The sequence below is a fragment of the Cyprinus carpio genome, chromosome B2, assembly GCF_018340385.1.
Source record: "Cyprinus carpio isolate SPL01 chromosome B2, ASM1834038v1, whole genome shotgun sequence".
In the NCBI taxonomy this organism is placed as follows: Eukaryota; Metazoa; Chordata; class Actinopteri; order Cypriniformes; family Cyprinidae; genus Cyprinus; species Cyprinus carpio.
In genome coordinates, this window is record NC_056598.1 from 13427139 (window position 1) to 13451272 (window position 24134).

A 24134-nucleotide genomic window follows, 5' to 3' on the forward strand; every position below is an offset into this window, starting at 1 on the left:
TTGCGCAGTATTTCAGAATAACTGTTTGGAAAGCTTTTTCATGCTGCCTTTGGAAACACTCTGACAAGAATGCTCATTGCATTTCACCATCTATTCACTCGCTTTTTCATTTTAAAGTTTAAATGTGCTTTTTTTTTAATGTGATACCATTTGTATTAGATTCTATTGTATTTACCTCTGAATAAATGATAATAGATGAGAAAAATGCATCGTATTCATCATCACTAATGACTAGTCAGTCATAAATGAATCATCTTTTGAAAAACGATGGTTTTGTCATGCAGCCACACTTATGTAATCTGTGTTCTGACGGGTCACGTAACCTGTCTGTCTCTGTTCTTCCCAGCAGTCGTACCCAGTGCCCAGTCTTGGAGACGAAGACTTCAACATCCCGCCTATCACTCCCCCCACCCTCCCTGAACACATGCTGGCACACTTGCCTGAGTCTGAGTCTGGAACGTACCATCACCTGTGCCCCCCTGTCTCCCAGAATGGACTGCACCCCTTTCACCTGCAAGGAATGGACCTGCAGGGCATGTCGGTCCCCAACATGTTGGGTCAAGATGGTGGCCTGCTCACCAACTCCCTCTCAGTGGTGAGTTCTGGCACTGAGGCTGATGGAAGCCAGTCCAACTGCTGTAATTATGGGATAAAGTTTACATGGATAAAGTCACAATTATGAGAAATAAAGTTGCAATTGTGCAAGTTAAAAATCGTATTGTGACATATAGACACTTTATGAGTTATACAGTAGTTATACAGTTTGTAGATAATATAGATGTAGTTGAGATATGAAGTCACATTTTGAGATTTTGAGATAGATCACATTGTAATTTATAAAGATATTTTGTGCAATTTGTGAAAGAGTCACAGTGTGAGAAAAAAAAGACAGTTACCTTATTTATATTTTTTTACTCTGAAGCAGAAATGCTCTTCCATGTAATCTACAGTAGTATTGAAAATTACTAAAAACACAGTTTCTTTCTATGTGGAGGAAACTTCATTGTAAGATGCACATCCTCTCCTTTGAGATGTCACTAATGCATTTTGCATGACAGAATTACGCAACACCAAAGTCGTTTCAGTGCCCAAACAATGGTTTAATTGACACAAATGAAACACCTCAACACAGATTATAAGAGGTTGGAGCGGCATATAGAATGATTGAGATAGCACCCAGCAAATGAGAGCTAATGTGATTTAACGCACAGTGAAACAATGCCAAATTCCCCATTGGATTAAGTTAATTAAATATAATTTAGCATCAAGGCACTCCCCCTAATGCATCTTGCTCTCCATGTAGCTGTACTAGATAGTTGTACAGTACATTCAGAAATTGTAGATACAGTTTAAAAACTTTTGAAACTTAGAAATAAATAAATCTGAAGAATAAGTTTAAGTAAAATTTAAAAAGAAAATGTTACAACTGAATCTTGAATGAATGTAAAAAATAACATTATATAAAGTACATATACACACACACTGTATTAATACATATTACATATACATAGTATATATAGTTACAAAATGTTGTGTGATGTATATATAGGTATATATATATATTCAATTTAATATTTTATATAAATCGATATATTAAACATCAAAATGATTTTATTTGACTTTCTAACTTATTTTTATTTAGCAATTTTATTTGTTACTTTATCCTTCTCTTATCTTTATAAAATGTGGATATTGCTCACAAATATCTACAAATCGCTGCTACTTCTGGAGAAATGAAACCCAAACCTTAAATTTTTGGTCAAGTGCAAGAAACCTCATAATGTGATTATGATACATATGAAGTGCTGGTGAGCTGTGACTAACTGTGGTTGAAGATGAATGCGAGATGTGTTGCTAATCTGACGCTTGAGTCAAACTGAAACTTCTCCTCTTCATCTCTCACCTATTGTTTTCCACGTGCTCCATGTTTGGGGACAAACCTAAATATTGAGCGTTATTTTTGTGTGTGATAAACCCTGTTAATAATAACCTTTTTTTTATCTTGACCTTTGTTCGATTATACAAGCACAGATGATTTATCTTTTTATCAGAAATGAGTGCACGAAGGCGAAACAACGACAGTTGTAATGGTACAAACAATATTTTCGATTTTTTATTGCTCTTTTGGGAAAGTGCACCTTCGTAGTGCCCCTCTTAAACTTCCATCAAAAAGATTTTTAAAGAATAACATACACGTGGGTGGCTAAAAAAAAACACACCGAGTGACATGCACACTGAAAGATATTGAGATTCACAAAGGCATTTGTTCTTTTCACCTTAATGTTCTCAGTGCTTGGAGAACATCCATTTAGAGCGGCTATGAATTATGGTTGCCAGGCAACGGGACAGAGAGCTTGTAGCTGCAGTGGAGAATGAAAGAGCTTGCTGATGGAATTAATTTTCTCTCAGCATTAGCCTGTTGGAGCTGCCTTCTCTGGTGGAACAGAGAGTGCATTTATGTGCCTCTTACATTTTGCATTCATTTTATAGGTCTCAGAGCTTGCATTGTTTAGCCAGCAGAGATAGTTGAGTGAAATGTGCTTCACCTTAAAAAGTATTAGATTAAAAGGAAAATTATCTCATAAGGTTTCACCGCCCCTGCTCGTTCCATTAAAAAGAATGAAAGTAAATGCAGCCGAATGGCTAAATGGATCCCCTAGTTCTGAGAAATGGGGAAGGCTGCTTTTTAAACGTATAACGTGGGAGATGAGATCTCATCGGGCCGTTCTGATGAGCTCGGTGATTCGCATAAAACGCGACAAATTTATTGGAAACGCTCAGGTAAGGTTTGCTTTCCAGAAAAAGCCACATGTCCGCTTAAATAAGCACAAGTTGATGTGTGTAAAATGTGCAAATCTAAACAGAGCTGACAGCGGAGGAGAGAGAGATGGCGTGAGCGGCAAAAAGCAGCGAGATCGTCCATCATCAGCGCAAAAGCCACTAAATCCTCATCCATCAGTGGCCTAAATAAAAAAAAAGGAACAGTAATGGACATAAATCTCCATTTATTGTAAATTTGCAGCAAAGCCTACAGTTTGCAGCACTTTGCTGCACGCTGCAAAACGGCCACATTTGAGACCTTGAAAGTGCAGTGTGACAAGCCACTTCTATTAAGCTGCTTTCACATAGATCATTTACAGTGAAGTTTAATAAGAGACAGGTATTTGCGTGCGCTCGTGTAAAATTAAAGCAATTAAACTCTGGCATGTCCAAATGACAGATGGTGTAATACGACTTTAAGCTTTTATACTCCAAATTACCTCACTTCTCATATGTGCTCCTGCATGTCATAAATATTGTGTGTTTTCCTTTGTGTAGACTGTGACAAGCTATTATTGCCAAAAAATAAATAAAATAACAGTGATTTTGAAGCGGATTAACTCCAGAGCAAAAGAAATTAATAGCTAAGATTATGCCGGAATATATTTCAAATGATCAAAAGGGTAAACAAAAAAGCCAGCGTGTCTTTTGGCTTATAAAGATCTACAGTAACGCAAGCACATGAAATACACCCTTATTACTCTGCCTGAAAAAGTCCTTATCATTGCGCTGTGGTTTTATTACCCTGAGCAAACAATTGGCTCTGATCTAGTCCAGCACTTTAGCTATTTATACCTTTTTAATGGAAACAGAAGGACATGAAAGTGCCCCTGAAGTGAAAGCCGGAGTAAAGTAGACATTATTTTCCTCCCTTTAAAATGTCATTGGACTCCATGGAAAGCTGGGGTTCTCTCGTCCCTTTCATGCATCTCTGTCGCACACTATAGGAAGATAAGCATGCAAATAGTCTCCTACTGTACGTGTGATTACAATTTGCCCTGTGATTTAAAAGAAATTGATATCAAATGAGTATGACCTCCTTGCACCACGGTTCAGTGGATCTGATGAAAAAACAGCCAGCCCAGGCAGCCATTTGTTATTTAAAACTTAAAAAGTGCAGAACAGGCAACCTTTAGGGCTTTTGTCTGTGACCTCGTCACGTGACCTCTATTCATCCCTGGCAAGCCTTTGTCCTCTGTGTAGTGGAGATTAATGGTGAGCTCAGATGATAAATACCATCACAACCTCGCTCTGACAAATGCGATTCGAGTTGTTTTTCAGCAGCCATGTTGATCCGTTCGCTGTAAACTTGGGAAATTTCGCTAGTTATTGCGGTATGATTAAACAATTTGTCCTTGATTTCACTCTTAGTTACTGCCAGAAAGCTTGTCCTGCCTCTAAGTTTTGTTTTACCAAGAAATAGAAAGGTGACCTTTATCAGCATGCGTGGTTTTAAGTTGAAATGTGTTTTCTACCTAAAACTGACCACATTGTCTTATTGCCCACACAAGGTGGGTATTGTCTGGTTAAATAGCAGAAAAAGTCCCCCAAAGAAAATACAGATGTTTCACAAGAAATCGAGTGGGAAGGTTATTATACTGAAAACACAGAATGTATTAATGAGGTGTGTATGAAGGTGAACGCATTTCGCTGAAAAATGAAACTTTGTCCCATTCATTAACACTGTAATGGTTAAACCCCTTGAAAAGTTGAACAGTTCTCCACTGCAAACTTTTTTCCAGCCATTTCATGAGAACTTGACATTTTCACCAGTGTCAGTTTATGATTAGTCAGTTAACCACTAAAACCGCATGGATTGAAGAATTTCCTCCGTATTGCTGTGTAATGTTATCATGTCATTAATCTGTCCAATCAGCTGCTTTCAGACAAATGCAGAATTCTCGTAAATTAACAGTCTTTCCGATGCTCCATGACACGACATTAACACTTTCATCTATTGAATTAATTAATCAAGTTAAACACATGAAAGTCTTATTGTTGTTTTTGAAACTAAACTGTAAATCTAAAATATATTTATCACTTAATTTAAATGATAAAATCCCTGGCAATCATCCAGAACACCCGATTATCACAGCACCACTCAAAAAAAAATCACAAAATACTTTCATCACACAACAATAAATGCATTTTTAAACATTATACACTACTTTTCCCTGTGTGACTGTCAGCTTCTGACACTATGTAATATGTGACATATTTGCATTAGCATTATTCAGTGCTTTCACAGGCTCTCTTAAAAATAAGAGATGTTAGAAAGCAATTTTAGTATGTTGTGAGTAATGAGGGTCCAGTGTGTCTGAAGTGTTTATGTGGGGAGGGAGACACAGAGTCACCTGTCCTTCAGAAAAATGCCCGTGGCCTCTAACCCTAAAGCTCCACCTGTCGGGGGCATTGTGTTGCATACAATGGTGGGCGTGGGGTACATTTCAGGTCACCTGTTGCTTCAGACAGTATCAGGTGACGGACTACAGCTACAGGGCTTGTCCTTCTCGGAAGTGATTTATCCCCCAGATACAGTGTACAAAAGCAATGTTTCTACACCCTGCTACAGACTAGCATTCACAGCAGCAGGATAGTGAAAACCCAAACCTGTCATAAGGTATGGATGGAGATATTAGTGCTAGTTAACACTGGGATTACGCTCAGATATATGTGTAGACCTTTAATGGATTTCTATTGTTTAGCCGAGGTTAGTTTTAATAAGACTAGTACCTTTTAATTTTTAAATGAATATTTGGTAACACTTTAGCATAGGGACCAATTCTCACTATTAATTAGTTGCTTATTAGCATAACATATTTACTGTTTATTAGTACTTATAAAGCACATATTCTGCATGCCCATATTCTACATCTGTAATCATACCCAATGCCCAAACTTAACAACTACCTTACAAGCTATTAATAACAGCACCATATCAGGAGTTTATTGAGGCAAAAGTCGTAGTGATGATTTGTTATTAGCGAGAATTGGACCTTAAAATAAAGTGTGACTAAATATTTTAGATTCAGTGCAAGTTAAGCCCAATCATCAACTTTTGTGGCATAGTGTTGATTACCACAAAAAAAAAAAAAAAACCTTGGGAAGTGAATGGAACATTTTAACATTTCAATGTTACAGGCGAAAGGAATAAACAACATGATCATAATGTGAAGAAATCACAATTCACTAACCTTTCAATGAAAAGTTATAATTTTACAACTTCATCGCCATGGCAATTAAATTTCATAAACCCTAAAACCTTAAAATGATAATTATGACTTAAACAGAACAGATTTACACTTCAAACACTACAGTTTTAACAGAAAAATCAATGTAAATGCTTTTGATATATATATATAATATAATATGAATATGATCTTTATAATATTATTATAAGAAATTATAAGCTTCACATTTCTGATTTTAAAAAAAGTGGCCCCATTCCCTTCCATTATTAGTTCCTTATTGTAACTTACGTTTTTTGTTTGTTTTTAAAGAAAATAGTATTCAAGTTGATTTTGCTACAGTATTATGCTTCAAACTTCCATTCCTTTAACTTGCAACCAACAGAAGGCCTTGAGGTTCCATTTATTTGAAAGATGCATTTGAAAATCTAGGTATTTTTGTTTTAAATGAAGTTTTATTTTAATCTTCCAGATGCAGCAAATGGTCAACTCAGACTCACGTTACGGTGGCCATCCTCAGGTGGACACACACAGACCCAGGGTCCAACCTGGCATGGTTCCTCAAGGTCAGCTGACCACTATCAACCAATCACAACTCAATACTCAGCTGGGTCTGAATAACAACAGTGGCACCCATGGATCCCCATCTCCACCAGAGAGCAAGTCAGCCACACCCTCCCCCTCCAGCTCTGTGCATGAGGACGATGCAGATGATGCTGCCAAGGTGAGAGAGAGAGAGAGAGCTTTACCCCTTCTGTGATCTCATGAATATAAAAGCTTATCTTCCTCACGCACACACACACACATGGTGACATGCACTGTGGCAAAATAGAGTGTATTAAAAGGAATGAGTCACTGCTGACCTTTTAGCAAGTTGTACTGCCATGTTTCCTTAAACACAGATTTGCAAAGACACTGATCTGCCTCAAGTCTGTTCTTCACAGCCAAAATACAGTACATTTTCTCCAAAACTCACATCAGTACTGATCCTCTGGAAAGTGTGGTCGTTTATATGCTCTGCTAAGATATTTTTGTGTAACACAGAAGACATGGTTCAGCATTAAAAAGTCAAGAGCTGTAAACATACACAATTACAAGCTATTCGTGTTTACATAATGTGTCACAGTCTGATATTTCAGTCACTTAAATTAAAATGTCATGGAAATTTTTAGAGTTAGGGCTGTTATGATTCTGAAGCTTTAGGCTGGTGACTAATTGTCATTCAAGTAATTAAACTAATTGTCTTTTTAGATTATTTAACAGAGTTAAAGTGTAACAACACACATACACCTTAAAAAATATTTTTTCACACTTAACTTGGAAACAAATTTTATCTAATTTTAAGGAAACTTAAGTTTTGTTTTATTTTAAGGCTTATAAATATTTTGATATTTAAACTATTAGAATAACACATATAACAGTTTAAATATATCTATAATAAAATAGTTATCTTGTAATTTTTAATGCAAAAATGACTATTTGCTATACTAAAATTACTTGTAAAATGTGCATTTTATGGTATTTCTACATGCAATTCAAATTCCTCTAACTGGTTAGAAATATCTGATTGTCAGATATAGAAGTAAACAGATCTGTAACCATATGTAATAATCCCAATGCCATATAGATTAATATTTCATTGTCTAGAAATTGTTCTTTGCAGCTGCAGTCTTTATAGAAATAGTTATCACAGGTGATCACAAACAACTGCAAACGTCATGGAAAATTATTGTTAAAAATGCGTGGGAACCTGGTACATACAGTACGAATAATGCACGATAGTCATTAAAATTTAAAAAGTAGCACCAGGCTTTGGAGACAAGGCTCACTAACTAGCTTTAGGAAGATGATTCATTCATAAAGCTGTTATTATGGCTTAATCTAATTGGATATTTATTGTTTACAATAATGAGCCCCTCTCTTTTCAGATCAGTGGGGCAGAGAAGAGAGCAGCCACAGACATGGCCAAGAAGCCCAAAACCCCCAAGAAGAAGAAGAAGAAAGACCCCAACGAGCCTCAGAAGCCAGTGTCAGCCTACGCTTTGTTCTTCAGAGACACGCAGGCAGCTATCAAAGGCCAAAACCCTAATGCCACATTTGGGGAGGTTTCTAAAATAGTTGCCTCCATGTGGGACGGCCTTGGCGAGGAACAGAAACAGGTGACTTTTTCTCTTTAGTAAACCTTAAAAAAAGTTCCTTTATCTTGCTGCGATCTTGTGGCTGACTCATAAAGACTGAGGTAATGCATGAGGAATTAGATTACTGTGTGCTTCTATACACACAGCATATGTTTTGTTTATTATCTAAGGTATTATCTACAGTATATACAATAGTATATCCACATAACAATTTGTTATGACAGCAGATGCGATGACGCACATGTTGGTCAGAACATTTGTTGATTTCCCCTTGTGCAATCAGAGAATAACATTGTCTCCGCAGTGGTGCTGTGGTCTAACATCAGCGTGGTTGTGCATGTTAGGGGAAGTCTTAAAGTCAGGTGTGAAAACAGTGCAATATGTGAGAATTTTTTTTTTATAGGAACATAACAAACAAAGGTTTTGTGGAGTCTGCTAATCGCTTTATCAAGTTTCGGTACACATTTGACATGAATACAGTCTGTAATGTAGTAAGCAACAGCATTTTTTCTTTTACATTTTATTGCATTCTGAACAGGTTTAAAAGTGTTGGAAAGCTTACTTTGGAAATTTAACAGGTTCCAGAATCCTTTTTCATTTGAATATAAAAGAATATAATCATTTATATATATGAATATAATTATATAATAGAATATAATCATTTAATTTTAAAGCACAGCCACCACAAAATCAGACATTAGCACCTTTTTTTTACTTTGAGATTGTTCTGTGGTTAAATACAGATTTAATCGTGAGATATAGTTTAACCGCTATGCAAATTTTTTTGAAACCAAATCTTTACATAGTTTTGACAGGAAACACTGGCATCTAACATTTCTTTTGGGGGGGAAAACCAGTTAATCTTAAAAAAAAAATAAAAAAAAAATAAAATTGGATAAATACAACTGATTACTATTTTAAATTAACAATTCCTCTCATAGTACTTAAAACATGTAGCCTACTTACTATTTTAAATATTAGTAAATTATGCATTATCACATGCAAGTAACCCTAAACCAAACCCTAATCCTAACCCTAACCATATAGTAAGTACATATAGTTAATTAACATTACTCAGTACTGAAATGTACTGTATAATTACACTGTAACAAGGACAGCTTAAAATAAAGTGTAACCAAACATTTAAAAAAAACTGATACAAAAAATGCACAGCTTATCCCAAAATTACAAAATACAAAGTAAAATATTTTTAAGAATATTTCAGCATGATCTGTCTATATAATGAAAGTCATTGGAGTCCAAAACAACACTGGAACTGTATGGGGAAAAAAATAATAATAATAAAAATAAAAAAAACGGGTTTGAAATGCCACAAGGATTTTCAGTTTGAGTAATTTTTAGGTACACATTAGATCATGCATTCAAATAACAATTACTTTTTATTTGCAGTGCATTACAACAAATGTGTATATCAAAGTGTTATATTAGAGCTTATGTACTTCAGTAAATACCCCTGTAAATGTTTAATACCCTCATTAAGGTTCCTTTTAAGACTGAAAGCCGTGACGATGAAAAGGATTAGCACTTATGTTAACACCTAGACTGTTTTTTAGGGTGTGAATTTAGGTTTTGAAGAATGACATGACTACGAGAGCTGCTTCTGATTTCAGAATAAACACAACTGAAAGTACCCATTTCTCTCACCAAAGCCACCAGACAGCATCTACAGTCATAAAAAGCTGTTTTATTTTTTTGTAGTCGTTTATTTTGTGCTCTTTTCACTATGTAAAACACTCAGCCGGTGAAGCTGATCAAAACACTTAAAAGTACTTTTACTCAGGAGAGGATGTTTGCCTGATAAAAGAACATCATGTCTCTCTGCTGTTTTTTTTTCTTTCTCTATCTCTCCTCTGCTCTTGTCTTTTTAGTAGAGGTCTATTGGTTGAGGTAATAACAGCACAGATGTATTGATGGGCAAATAATTACACATATGCCCCAACTGAAAGGGGAAATATGGACAGTCCATAAAGGCAGAAGAACAAGCGATGGATAAAGTGGGCTGCACTCAAGCACCATTTCAGTGCTTCAACAACAATTACGCATTATGGCTCATAAATGGACTGCCATTAGATCCCATTTCTAAGAATAATTGTGCACAGGAACATGAAGAACAGCTTTGGCCTCTTAATATATTTTTTTTCTTTGTTTGTTTGTTTTATCATGGTAGATGTACAAGAAAAAAACAGAAACCGCAAAGAAGGAGTACCTCAAACAGCTGGCTGCGTACAGAGCGAGCCTTGTGTCTCAGGTAAATTACTCTGGGCTATTGATATACGTACATGCTTTAAAACTGTGACATTTGACAAGGCACATTTTGTGATGTTCTTGTTTGGCAGTTTAGAGATGTTTTTTAGACAGCTTGAGTAATAAAAAGACTCCCATCACATGCCTAAATAGAAATATTACAAGGAGAGTGTGAAAAAAAAAATCTCACACTATCGTTGTTTGCAAGGAATCCAATATTTAATATATATATATATATATATATATATATATATATATATATATATATATATATATATATATATATATATATATATATATATATATACATGGCATGCAACCTGAATAGAAATACTGTGAGCAGGATTGAGTGGAATATACAGAGAACTCCAATATATATATATATTGGTAACACCAGGTAAGAGTGGATACTTCACAAAGCATGTGGAACTGAGAGTCTCTTTATATAGCTTGCTTGCATGTGCATCTAATCAGAAGTCAGGTGATTTAGAGCGCTGCCAAATATTCTGGCATATGGAGTCCAGGGCAGCCATATTTGAAATCTGAGGTGCTTGCTTTGAATTGTAATTAACTGACCTGACTGTGTGTGTACTGTGTATATTTATTATGTATATATAAAAACACACATATTTATATATTTACATGTATATATTTATATTCATATAATTTATAATTTATATAAATATTATTATTATACAAACATAACATTTTTCTTAATATATACATGCATGTGTTTGTGTTTATATTTATATATACATAATAAATATACACAGTACACACACATATTATGTAAACAAAAACTTTTATTTTGGATAAGCACTAGATATTATAACATTTTAAATAAACATTTAAATAATTTAAACATATAAAATGTATTAAATTTATACATGTGTATATATATTTAGCATTTAGTAAATACTATATATTTAGTGTTTACTAAATAGTATATACACATATATTTAAAAGAAACATTTAGGTCATGCAACATTATCGTGTATTTAAAAGCAAAGAATGATAAACCCAAGAAGCCTATTTAACATTTATGCAACCAACTTTCTCTAGAGCTACAATGATCCAGGCGATGTGAAGGCATCACAGGCCTCTCAGATGTTCGGACCCAAGCCACCAATTTTCTCCGGGGCAGGCCAGTCTCACCCAGGTCTCTATATGGCTCCTCCGTACCACCAGCAGGCAGGACTCAGTCCCCACCTGCCCCAGATGCAGCCAGGCCTAGCCCGAGGCGGTGCATCCCGGCCCAACGCGCCCATGTCAGGAGCAGTGAGCATGGGCAGCATGGCGGGCTCTTCCCCCCCTCCACTGCAGATCAGCCCCCCCTTACACCAGCACCTCAGTCTCCACCAGCAACAACAGCAGCTCAGCAGCCACCCGCTGCCCCTGCACTCCCCATCCATGGCCCAGGTGAGACATCTAGTCATTATTTCAACAATGAATAATGTACTTTTTGCTTTTTAGATACTTTAGAATTTTGAGTCAACATGTATATTTAAAATACGTTCCTATATGCAATACTATTCAAAAGAAAGAAAAAAAGTGAAAGAAATTCGTAATTTTATTCAGCAAAGATGCAATAAATTGTTCAAAAGTGACAGTAAAGACATATATAATGTTGCAAAGAATTTCCATTTTAAATAAATGTTGATCTTTAGAACTTTCTAATAAATTACATTGTAAAATTGTAAAATAGAAAACAATTATTTTAAATTGTAATATTATTTCACAATATAACTGTTTTTACAGTAAAATTGTAATATAAACAATTATTTTTAATTGTAATTTCACAATATTACTGTTTTACTGTAAAATTGTAAAATAAAAAAATATTTTTTATTATAATAATTTCTCAATATTACTGTTTTACTGTAAAATTATAAAATAGAAAACAATTATTTTAAATTGTAATTTCACAATATTACTGTTTTGCTGCAAAATTGTAAAATAGGAAAAAAATATTTTTAATTGTAATTTCAAAATATAACTTTTACTGTAAAATTGTAAAGTAGGAAACAATTATTTTTAATTGTAATAATTTCTCAATATTACTGTTTTACTGTAAAATTGTAAAATAGGAAACAATTATTTTAAAATTGTAATTTCACAATATTACTGTTTACTGTAAGTAGTGTAAAATAGGAAACAATTATTTGAAATTGTAATTTCACAATATTACTGTTTTACTGTAAAATTGTAAAATAGGAAACAATTATTTTTAATTGTAATAATTTCTCAATATTACTGTTTTACTGTAAAAGTGTAAAATAGGAAACAATTATTTTAAATTGTAATTTCACAATATTACTTTTACTGTAAAATTGTAAAGTAGGAAACAATTATTTTTAATTGTAATAATTTCTCAATATTACTGTTTTACTGTAAAATTGTAAAATAGGAAACAATTATTTTAAAATTGTAATTTCACAATATTACTGTTTACTGTAAAAGTGTAAAATAGGAAACAATTATTTGAAATTGTAATTTCACAATATTACTGTTTTACTGTCAAATTGTAAAATAGGAAACAATTATTTTTAATTGTAATAATTTCTCAATATTACTGTTTTACTGTAAAAGTGTAAAATAGGAAACAATTATTTTAAATTGTAATTTCACAATATTACTGTTTTACTGTAAAATTGTAAAATATGACACAATTATTTTTAATTGTAATAATTTCTCAATATTACTGTTTTACTGTAAAATTGTAAAATAGGAAACAATTATTTTTAATTATAATAATTTCTCAATATTACCGTTTTACTGTAAAAGTATAAAATAGTAAACAATTATTTTAAAATTGTAATTTCACAATATTACTGTTTTACTGTAAAATTGTAAAATGGGAAACAATTATTTTAATTGTAATTTCACAATATTACTGTTTAACTGTAAAATTGTAAAATAGGAAACAATTATTTTCAATTGTAATTTCACAATATTACTGTTTTACTGTAAAATTGTAAAATAGGAAACAATTATTTTAAATTGTAATAATTTCACAATAGTACTGTTTTAATGTAAAATTGTAAAATGGGAAATGATTGACCCCAACCAAAGACCACTTATATAGAGAGCACTTTTCACCATCCAATCAATTTCCAATGGATAGCATCAAAACCTATATTTTTCATCCTCTTGTAATGTGAAATATATCACATTCTGGAAGTAAAATAGGTTGTGAACTATTTAATGTTGACTTTAATCAAGAAAGCCATTAGCAGCCTTTTCACTGTTATTATACCAAGAACAAAAAGAGGAAAGACAGACACCAAGCCAGGCCAATTAAAGGATCTGCTCCCTCTCCAATCTATTTTCCATAAACCTCTTGGAAAACCCGCCTTGTCTGATTCTTCTCCAATTTCCATTATACATTATCATGGAGCAGATAGCAAAGCCTGTATGTGTGTGTATGAATGTGAGAGTGGAGGAAGTGCTGTTTATACAGCAGATGCAGCACCGTTTCATTTTTCATCATTTCCGGCCCCCTCAGCCTATCTCTCGCACCAGCGAATGAGGTCAAGAGAGGAACCATTAATATCTGCCAGCTTGTTTTATGTCCACACTCTGCAAAAAAAATCCTAGCGTATCAGACAGACAGATTTTCAATTTTCTCTCTGTAATAAACAGATGCATTAGGATTTGGATGTGACTTAAGGTTGCACAAAAAAACTCACATTGAGATTGATGAATACATCAGTGTGGAAGACAAAACGCCTCAGCCATCTGATGAAAACAGTTTTTCAGACCGGGCCGAAGGAAATGAAATTAGTTCTCCCCTAAAGTGTATAGGAGGAGAAGGCTGGTTTTGGAGGACGTGGACAACAGCAAAGCAGAGAAAGCAAATAAAGGTTCTACCCGTTCGTACACAAACCCCCAAAAAATCCAATTAAAGAGAAAAATACCTCTTTTGAAATAACTTCTACTGTGTTTATGTGTGAGGAGGAAGAGGGTGTTTCGACTGCAGCCCCACGTTAACACACAGCCTCATTATTAGCATCAGTGCTAATTAAACCCTCATTCCTCTAATAGAGATCTCAAGCAGAGGTGGTTAAGGAGAGGTTTGAAGCCCAAGTCTCCGTAAGCACTCGCGGTGAGTTCCGTGTTGATCCCTTTCATGTCTTAATAGCCTTGAGTTGCGCTGGAACTTCAGTTGGATTGAGATGAGGTTGTAATGAGGTCCTAATGAATAGAACCCTTGTGTCTGGAAGCTCTTTAAGAGATGAGCATCAGCTGGGAGGCAGGACTAACTGGTGCTGGAGAGAAGGAGAGGGCGGAGAATCACGTTGTCTTGGGGTAAACAGAGATTAGCTTCATAAAAAGAGATGAATCAGGTGGTCAGAAGAACAGGTGACACGCTATCCAATGACAGCGCCGGGCCGGCATTGAGTGACGAGCTGTTTGTGTTTGAATTGTGTTTTTCAGTAGGGAAATACATGGCAACGTATAGATTCCATCAAGGACGAAAGCAAAAGACATATTTCCAATTCGAACTGTTGCGGCAAAAAAAGTTTGTCATTCACATCTGAATATGAAAGGCATATTGTTGTAAGTTTCTCTTCCTGTGCCCGCTGGGAATTCTGGGAAACGTTGTATTTAAAAGAGCAACTACTTGACTGAATTTCATGTGCTTCTTTTTTATCACTCCTCGGCAGGAAAATTAACTATTGCCGTGGATGATCATCATCGTGAGGCAAAAAAGTGTCTCATTTTCATGCAGATTATAGTGTGAATTTGTCTGAAGTCCAATTTTAGATTACCACAGGGCTCCTTGTATGGCTGTGTCAATCTTTTGGAGGAGAGTACGAATGCTTAAACTTGGCTTTTCTCTCCTCCGTTTGGGGAGTTCTTAAGCCTGTTCCGCAGATCCTGCCTTTATGGGAGAGTTTTTAAATCCAAAGGGGAGTAATAATCCTCGTTCATTTTTGCATATTTGTGGAGAGCAAACAAAAACGCGCGGTTCAACTTTTTCGGTGAGCTGAGGCGGGCTGGGGGGAGGTGGGGCAGTGTTGGGGGGGGGGGGGACACAAAGGGGCAGATGGAGCCTTTTGTGATCGAATGAAGGAGAAGAATTTGAGGAACAATTCATGAATAGGTAGAATCTCTGGAGGGGGAAAAAAACGCAGCCACCTGCTGTCTTGCTCTTTCAGGCAGATTCTCTTGTGTACCACTGAGATTAACTTCCTTTTCACATGCAGTCTTTCTTAGGCTAAGAACAGAGGAGAAGTCTTCAAATTAGAATATCTGCTTCGTTTGTTTTTCGTCTACCCCCACCGGTCTCTCAGACCACCGAATGCAGTTCCTCATTAATGCTCATTTGAGGCTGCTTGCATTACACTGTCATCATGTCCACTTCAGATCCTGTAGGATGTTTGCTGGAATTAGATTGGACGAGCTGCTTGCTCTGGTTTCTCTCAGAAAAAGAAAAACAAGAAAGCTAGTTCAGCACTCTGATGCCAGGCTTTAATACAACTCACTGTTTAAATATTTATGTAGTTGGACAGTTCACCCAAAAATGAAAATTATGCTATTCCAGACCCATTTGCTGTGTGGAACTCAAAAATAAACATCTACGAGAATTCATGAGAGAGGTCTTGCCATTATAGTTTTAATATGTCAAGCTCCAAAAATGACAAACAAATAAATAAGATTAGTCCAATTTGTGTGAACAGATCAAAATTTGAGTCATTATTCACTGATAATCATCCTCTCCCTTCAAGTTCACTCTACCGTTCACAAGTTTGGCGTCAAGTTTTATTTATTTCTTTTTATTTAGCAAATATGCATTAAACTGATTATGACATGATTAAATTGAATTAATGCTGAAATGTACTAGAAATGTATCATGAAATCATAGATTTCACAAAAATATTAAACAGCACTGTTTTCAACATCTGAAGGATCATGTGACACTGATGCCTGGAGTAATGACTGCTGAAAATTCAGCTTTACCATCACTGGAGTCAATAACATTTCAAAATACATTCAAATTAGAATTATTTCAAACTGTAATAATATTTCACAATATTACTATCTTACTGTATTTTTAATCAAATAAATACAGCCTAGGTGAGCATAAGAGACTTCTTCCAAAATCTTCCTGATCCCAAGCATATGTGAAGCCAATGACAACATTACTTGTTTAATTTAATTGCATAACCTTATATTACTTACATTTTCAGCTACTTACATAACTTCAGTTCCCACACAAAGCCATTGTATGGCTTCACCTGGTCACTATGAGAATAGCTGCACAACCATTACTTAAAAACGTTTACTTTTATGTTTTACTGACAAAAATAACAGCATGACCATGAATAAATAAATAATGCATGAATTTCCATTTTGGACAGAACTATTCCTTTAACATTGTGCTGCAATACTGGCATATAAATGATCATTATTATTATATAACAGATCCCATTTGCTCTCATGCACTATAGGCCTTGACTTTGTGGGCCCTTCAGCATGTAAGATCTAATATGTAATCTGCTGATGTGTTCAGGGTTTCCCCCTTCAGGCAGAGTATCAGAGCATGGTAAATGTCACATCCTCTGCCGGACCCGGCCTGTCCCCTTCAATGGACTACCGCACGGGCTGCAGGAGCGGACCGGCCCAGGGCCTGGACTGGACCCCTGACTACTGCGGCAACGGGTGAGCGGACACTAGCGATATCATTCAGTAAAATAAGCAATTTTCTGCGGCAGCCGTGTTGACTTGTTCGTATCTTCCTCCACAGAGCCCTGCAGAGGGACAAAGCCCTGTACCTGACCTGATCAACACACCCAACCCCACACTCCTTCACGCTCACAGGACCAAGGCAGTTCCTCATCCCAGTACAGCTATTCAGAGCCTGTATTGTTCAGGCCTTACTTTAGACTAGACACAATCCATGCATCAGCAAACCAACATTTGAATGTTTTCTTTCTCATGGCTCACACTTTAGTGCACCCTACTGTGGTGGCTTTGGAATTTGTATCTCCTTCTAGCTTCTGACATTCAGACATTTTGGATCTTTAAAATAGAGTTTAAATCATCGCAAGCATGAACATGTAAATTGTATGCTAAAATTAGTTTCAGTGCAATCACCTCTCTAATGATATTGACTTTTAACGCCCTCCTATTGTTCCGCGTCCTTATAAGGAAATCCTCTGTAGACGTGTGTTTTATTGGAGATTGCTAATGGTTTTTAAGACGTTGCGTAGGTCAATTTGCCTCGCAGGAAGGTTGTGTCAATCCATCGGTTTCTAAGCACTTACCGCTGCGTGTCGGAGACTCCAAGATCTCGCTGACAAACGGCGGAACGAAAGCCAAAACAGAACTTCTTTTTTGTACAAAGAGGAAAATCACAATCTGAAAACAGAAAAGAAACAAAAAGCCACAAAAAAAGAATGCAGACGATATGACTCCTGCGTCTCGCCCCGCTCCTCTTTCTCGTCGTTTCATTCTTCCTCTCTGTAATGATCTTTTCTAGTCAACTGCCTTAGAAAGAGAGTTCTGTTGTAAGTATAAAACAGTCGCTCATAGGAAGGTTATGAACGGCCGAACGGGTTGTTTCAAGCTGTAAATAGAATCTGTGTTACTCCTAGAGTATAAGAATTCAACTTTTTTTTCTAGTAACAATGTGATTTTGAATTGGACTACACCAGTTCGTTTAAAACTCGAAAAGGGATAATTAGCCAAGAGGGGTAATTTCTTGGCAGCGGACGTCGCTGTTGATTAGACCGACAAAAGAGACTAAAGAAGTATTCTTTTCCCAAGTTTAATAATGTTAAGGTTGATGGCATCAACCAGAGAAGTAGCATGAAATGATTCATTGAGGAAAGTACTAAAGAAAAGTTTATTTTGTATTACGCAAAATACTTCTTTTGTATCACTTCTGGCATATTGATTAATGTCATCCAAACTATGTGTATGAAACTGTCAGATGCTTATATGGTGTTAATTAGAAGAAACAGTGGCAGATTGGAGAGTTGCTGTATAACCCTGGCATATGGCTGATCATTTACTATTCCTCTACACTGTGTCTATATGAGATCTTTTTATGGTACTTGTTTGCGCCTATTTATGAAGGAAAAAAAATAACTGTAGGTGTTTTTTGAGTAATTATGTTAGAGTTCCAGGGATGTTTTTCTGTTCATTTGTTTTGCCAGAATTGATCCAGGCAACAATGTGAATAATTCTTATTTAGTTTTTATTGTGTTTGAAAATAAATAAAGGCAAACCTGCATTTTTGTGCAGTAATTCATCAACGGGTGTCACGAGTGTTTCATTGCGAGGAATTCAGGGCAAAATATTTGTATGGAATTTTATTGGAAACATTTAGAACCTCATAATTCCTCTGGCAGAAAAAGGTCAAGCTTAAGTTTATGCATAATGAACACTAATTCTCTTGCTCACTCATATCTCTTAACTGGGTCACAATGTTGTTGATACAGAGCGTAATAATAACAATCCATTTTCAAACCATGAACGCAGCACAAATAAACCTCCCAATGTCAAGAGCACATTCCTGCCCTGCCATACAGCTGCCACAGACCCATTCACCTAAGGTTTTTACATACTGATCTCCCACTAAATGCTTCCTTGGTGTCATTTAAGTCTCCATTATGCAAAGAAACAACAGTAATTTAATGGTACAGTACATCTGAATTTTGTCCTACTTTTGTCAATGTTCCTGAAGCAACATTATTGCTGCATACTACACACTCAACCTAAAGCAAACTATAGGAGAATAATGAAAATAGTGAATATCTCCCCTGACAATATCATCCACCACTCAAAATTAACAGACCTAAAATAGAAGGTTAATTATTTAAACTTGTTAAAAGATTCTGGATTGTGAAAGTACAAATCATAAAACAATTATGTACAGCTGAGAGTGTTTTATTAGTTGAAGTTTGAGGTAAAGCAAGGTCAAAGTTAGGTTCTGTAAACAGAAATCAACTCCCTTTTGACCTAAAACCCTATTTGGACAAAGTCCAGCCTTAATGGACTTTGTACAGGAGTGTCACTAAAGAGGCTAAAGACTTAGATTAATAGACTATCTCTATTCTGACTGCCTTGGTTTTGAGAACTACAGCTCCTTGTCATAAAGGTCGTTTTTAGTGATGGCAAAATATTGCCATCTAGTGGACAAAGGCAGAATAGCAGCGGGCCTAAGGCGTGTGCACAAAGAATCACACTGCTTGATTTAACAGACAAATACTAATATTATTCATATGTGATTTCCCCCCTTAAATTATGATTCATATTCCAGGCCAACCTGTTTAAGTAACAGGTAAATGTCCAGAATGAGTAACCATGTGATTTACCTAAGTGACTACGTGGAGCTAACAGATGGTGACTAATGTTACCCTGTACAGATCCTTATCACCTCATCCAAAACAAAGAATGGAAGAAGGAAAGAAAAAAACAGAAACCCTCCCCCGAAATCACACCTGATCCTACTTGCTCACTGTCCAAAAACAGATGATAAAATGTCTAAGCAACAACAATGAAAAGAAAAGAGCAATCAGTTGGGTCCCACTTTATACCTTAACTACTATGTACTTACATAAAAAGAAATGAGTACAGTGTACTTACTGTGTTCATATTGTATTGCAAAACACTTTCTCTGCAATTGAGGTGGGATACAGGTAAGGTTAGGGCCAGGTTTGGTGGTGTGGGTAGGTTTAAGGGTGGGTTAAAGTGTAAGGGATGGCTCAACAGTGTAATAATCTATAAAAGTAATTACACAAATTAATTACAGATGTAATTACATGCAGGCATTAAAAAAATAAATAAATACAATGTAAATACATGTGTACAAGGTAAGTGCATTGTACCAAATGATTCATTTAAATGTAAGTACATAGTAGTTAAGGCCACTTAATATAAAGTGGGAACACTGTTAAAGGAATAGTTCACCCAAAAATGAAAATTCAATCATCATTTACTTACATTTTCTTTTTTCTGCTGAACACAAAGACAAATAGTTGATGGGCCCTATTTACTGCTATGACTTAATGTTATTGAAGTCAATGGGGAATGTGAGCTGTATTCTTCAAAACATCTTCTTTTATATTCGTCAGAAGACAGAAATTCATATAGGTTTGGAAGAACTTGAGGGTAAGTAAATAATGACAGAATTTTTATTTTTGGGTCATCTGTCTTTAGTGTTGACTCATGGTTCCATAGTTCTTGATATAAATGAACCATGATTATATCCACTAATTACCAACTGCACATACTGAACATTAAAAGGATTTTTCAGTATGTATGATCATGAGACCATTTAAAATAAATCTGCATTCCCTACTGTAACACAGGCAGTTTTGGGCAATTTATTGTTATTAGCTCTAAAGCATTAAAACACACACACACACACACCAAAAAAAGAAATAAAAATAAAACAATTGTATGGCAACCATGCAGCTTTGACACAATTTTTTACCAAATTGTTGTTTTGGACATACTAATCCCAAACTTGTGTGCTTCAAAGCAGGCTCCTTCTGTGTCTGCATTTCTTATTGATATAATTAACAGGAAACATCTAATCCAATCCTTAACAAATATATACACTATTGTTCGAAAGTTTGAGATCTGTAAAATGTTAATAAAACCAGTAATATTGTACAAATATTATTATAATGTAAAATGACTGTTTTGTATTTTAATATATTTTCAATGTGATCTATAACTGTGACGCAAAGCTGAATTTTCAGAATCCTTACTCCTGTCTTCAGCGTCACATGATCCTTCAGAAATGATTCTACTATAATGCTGATTTGTTGCTGATAAAACATTGCTTATCAATATCACTGCATATTCTTCTTGTAGAAACCCTGATTTTTTATTTATTTGGTTAATTGAAAGATCAAAAGAACAGCAATTACTTGAAACAGAAAGTTTACACTGAAACAACTTACTGACCCCAAACTTTTGAACACTAGTGTAGCTTATCTAGCATTTATTAAAATCCAGTTTTCACTAACCAAAATCATTAAAACAATTCTTTCTTTTTAAGAAAATGCATAATTTGCCTTTGCCACCTACTTCAAAACAGATGTACATTTGTCTTAGTCTTTACAGATTTTTATTTAATTTAAAAGTGTGTTTACATTTTTATCAGCCTCTTCAAGCTCAGTATTGCAGTTCTGAGGAAAAATGAATCGCACTTACAGGTTTACACAAGTGTGCTATGATGATACTTCCTTATCAAGGTCATTGCTAACAAATTTTGTCATACCTTCAACCATGAATGTAACAGACATGCCAAAGTCATAAAGCTTGCCAGCAGAGTTTCTGGAAGTGCTGGGCAACTCAAGCAACAGAAAAACAACTTTGTAGGACATAAAAGATAGGCTACCAATTCAACCACATTCCATCTCTTGTTGAAAATACTTTTACAGCAACACCAGAAACATATCTAAACCAACTGTTCTGACCTTTATTTGACTAGCTTTGCAAAAGGTGACTGTTTTTTTGATGCCAACCTTGTCTATTGTGTGATTCTGTTGTCCTCACCAATTAATACTGTTGTCACTTCACTCAAAAGTGATAACAGAGAGCTTGCAGCTGAGCATGTGCACCAACTTCCAATATTAGAGATAAAAACACTCTGCTTCAGCTCCTCAATATGCAGTAGCACAATAAAACATTTTCTTTTCATCAGAAGCAACACTGAATTCTTTCATCTGTATGAGTACATAAACCACGTGGCCTACAGATAAATGTGATGGCACATTCTGTACACTCAAAAAAATTATTACCCCCCCAGACTGCATGTGCGGGATACAATTAGATGTTTATTCTTTATAAAGCTACTCGTTTAGTCAATGTTTGTATACCATGTGTGTGTGTGTGTGTGTGTGTGTGTGTGTGTGTGTGTGTGTGTGTGTGTGTACCTAACCTCCAGGGCGCCTGTCACTGTAATTAGTGTACTATAAATCTCTTTAGATGAAGCATCTGCTAAATGACAACTTGCTGTTTACTTTCTTAGTAAATATAAATCTGATCTTAAACGTGTTTTTTTACATTGCCTATCAATCATTAAAGATAACAGATGGAAAATTTTAAAAAGCCTGCATAGGGAAACCTAGGGTTTTGATACAAACCTCATTTTAATATTAAATCTGCAAACTAAATGTGAAAACAATTTTTTCATACAATACAGTGAAAAACGCTGTATTTGAGGATTCCTGCAAGCTCATACAGTATGAACAGCATTTCATTTCACATACATTTCTGTTCATCAAAGAATCCTGATAAATGTATGCATCACAAGTAGAAGTGTTCAATATTGATATCAATAATAAATGTTTCTTGAGCATCAAATCAGCATATTAGAATGATTTCTGAAGGATCATGTGACACTGAAGACTGCAGTAAAGACAGCTTTCAGCCATCACATTAATAATTTACATTTTGAAATAATAATATCATAGAAAATAGTTATTTTACATTATAAAAAATATTGCAAAATTTTTAAACAGTTTTAGAATAGTCTAATAGCTAAACTTTTTTTTTTTTTTTTTTAAAAGGTTAAACTATCTCTAACCAACCTCAAATCTAGACCTATGAAATACTGTCCTATGACTTGATGTAAGCAAGCACTAAATCAAAATCAGATTTTCAAACAAGTTCCAGATGTTACAAGACCAATTGTCTTTTTACTTTTGTTATATTATAAAACAGCAGACAATACGGACTGTAAAATAGTCAGCATAACATTAGCCAAATAATCAATATGCCATTTTCTTACCCACTATTGTCATTAAAACATTGTCTTCAGGCATTCTAATTAAAATACCTGTTTCTGTTAAGTCGTACCAGTACATGGCTGTGGCAAATGAAAACATATGGACAACACAGTCTGTGCCAGGAGAGACTTATTTTCTCCTCAAACGTTTAAATCCCTTTTGCAACCACATTTAACTACACACAGACCATTTCGGGTCTCATTTGCATTGTAAATGATTTATCTGTCTCTTCAGGTATTAAAAAAGTAAGGCGAGTAAATACATTAAACACTAAAAACTCCCAGTCTTTGGCTACAGCAGACTCTTTGGTTCTAGATAGTCCATATCCATATCTGAACTCCATATTTGAAGTATCATCCTATATTACAATGACCTTGAGATAATCTTTATGAAGCAGTTAAGATCATATAAAACAATGAACTACTTCACTTTTCAATTACACCTGCCGTATACTTTTTCTGTCAATTAATGATACTCCGTCAAAATGGCTCTAGCCTAAAATACCTAAAGCTGACATGCAATATACAAAGTTGCACCATGACTGATGATAACCTCCAATATCGTGACAGACATTTCACTTTTCTTGTCTTGCACAAACAACTCTAAACCCTGTAAAAGTTCACAAGCAAACAACTAATTCAGACGCATTATTTACACTGGCAAACAACATCTGTCTGCTAACTGTTATCAGGTTCTGTGGAAAAGGCCAAAAATAACCTCTCTCATCTATTCCTTACTAATTTGCATATAACTCTATATTCTTAAGAACTATAATTTTACACATATTTAACTATTGTTCATCACCTATGAGACCAATATCATCTGAAATATGACATTTAACGTTACCGTAAAATGCTGACTCACTGATCTGTATTGAAGCCCATTCCCAGCAGCAAGAAGGCATAATAATTGAATTCATAATAATGGGAATAATGAGTATTTCATTTATCGAGAACATTCTTCAGAAT

At 35.1% G+C, this 24134-nt stretch overlaps 1 protein-coding gene across 2 annotated transcripts in view; it reads left to right on the forward strand.

Annotated features, from left to right (window-relative positions):
* LOC109059857 (thymocyte selection-associated high mobility group box protein TOX-like) overlaps nucleotides 1-18675 on the forward strand; it is a 59365-nt gene extending 40690 nt beyond the window's left edge. The window contains exons 4-10 of one of the 2 annotated variants that reach the window (XM_042718128.1): nucleotides 350-595; nucleotides 6481-6732; nucleotides 7937-8167; nucleotides 10335-10415; nucleotides 11474-11830; nucleotides 16929-17077; nucleotides 17163-18675. In XM_042718128.1, coding sequence (XP_042574062.1) covers nucleotides 350-595; nucleotides 6481-6732; nucleotides 7937-8167; nucleotides 10335-10415; nucleotides 11474-11830; nucleotides 16929-17077; nucleotides 17163-17199 — 1353 coding nt within the window. In that variant the 3' untranslated portion in view covers nucleotides 17200-18675. Of the gene's footprint in view, nucleotides 1-346; nucleotides 596-6480; nucleotides 6733-7936; nucleotides 8168-10334; nucleotides 10416-11473; nucleotides 11831-16928; nucleotides 17078-17162 lie in introns of both variants that reach the window. The other variant, XM_042718127.1, reaches the window with a different exon arrangement.
* Nucleotides 18676-24134: the final 5459 nt, after the last annotated feature.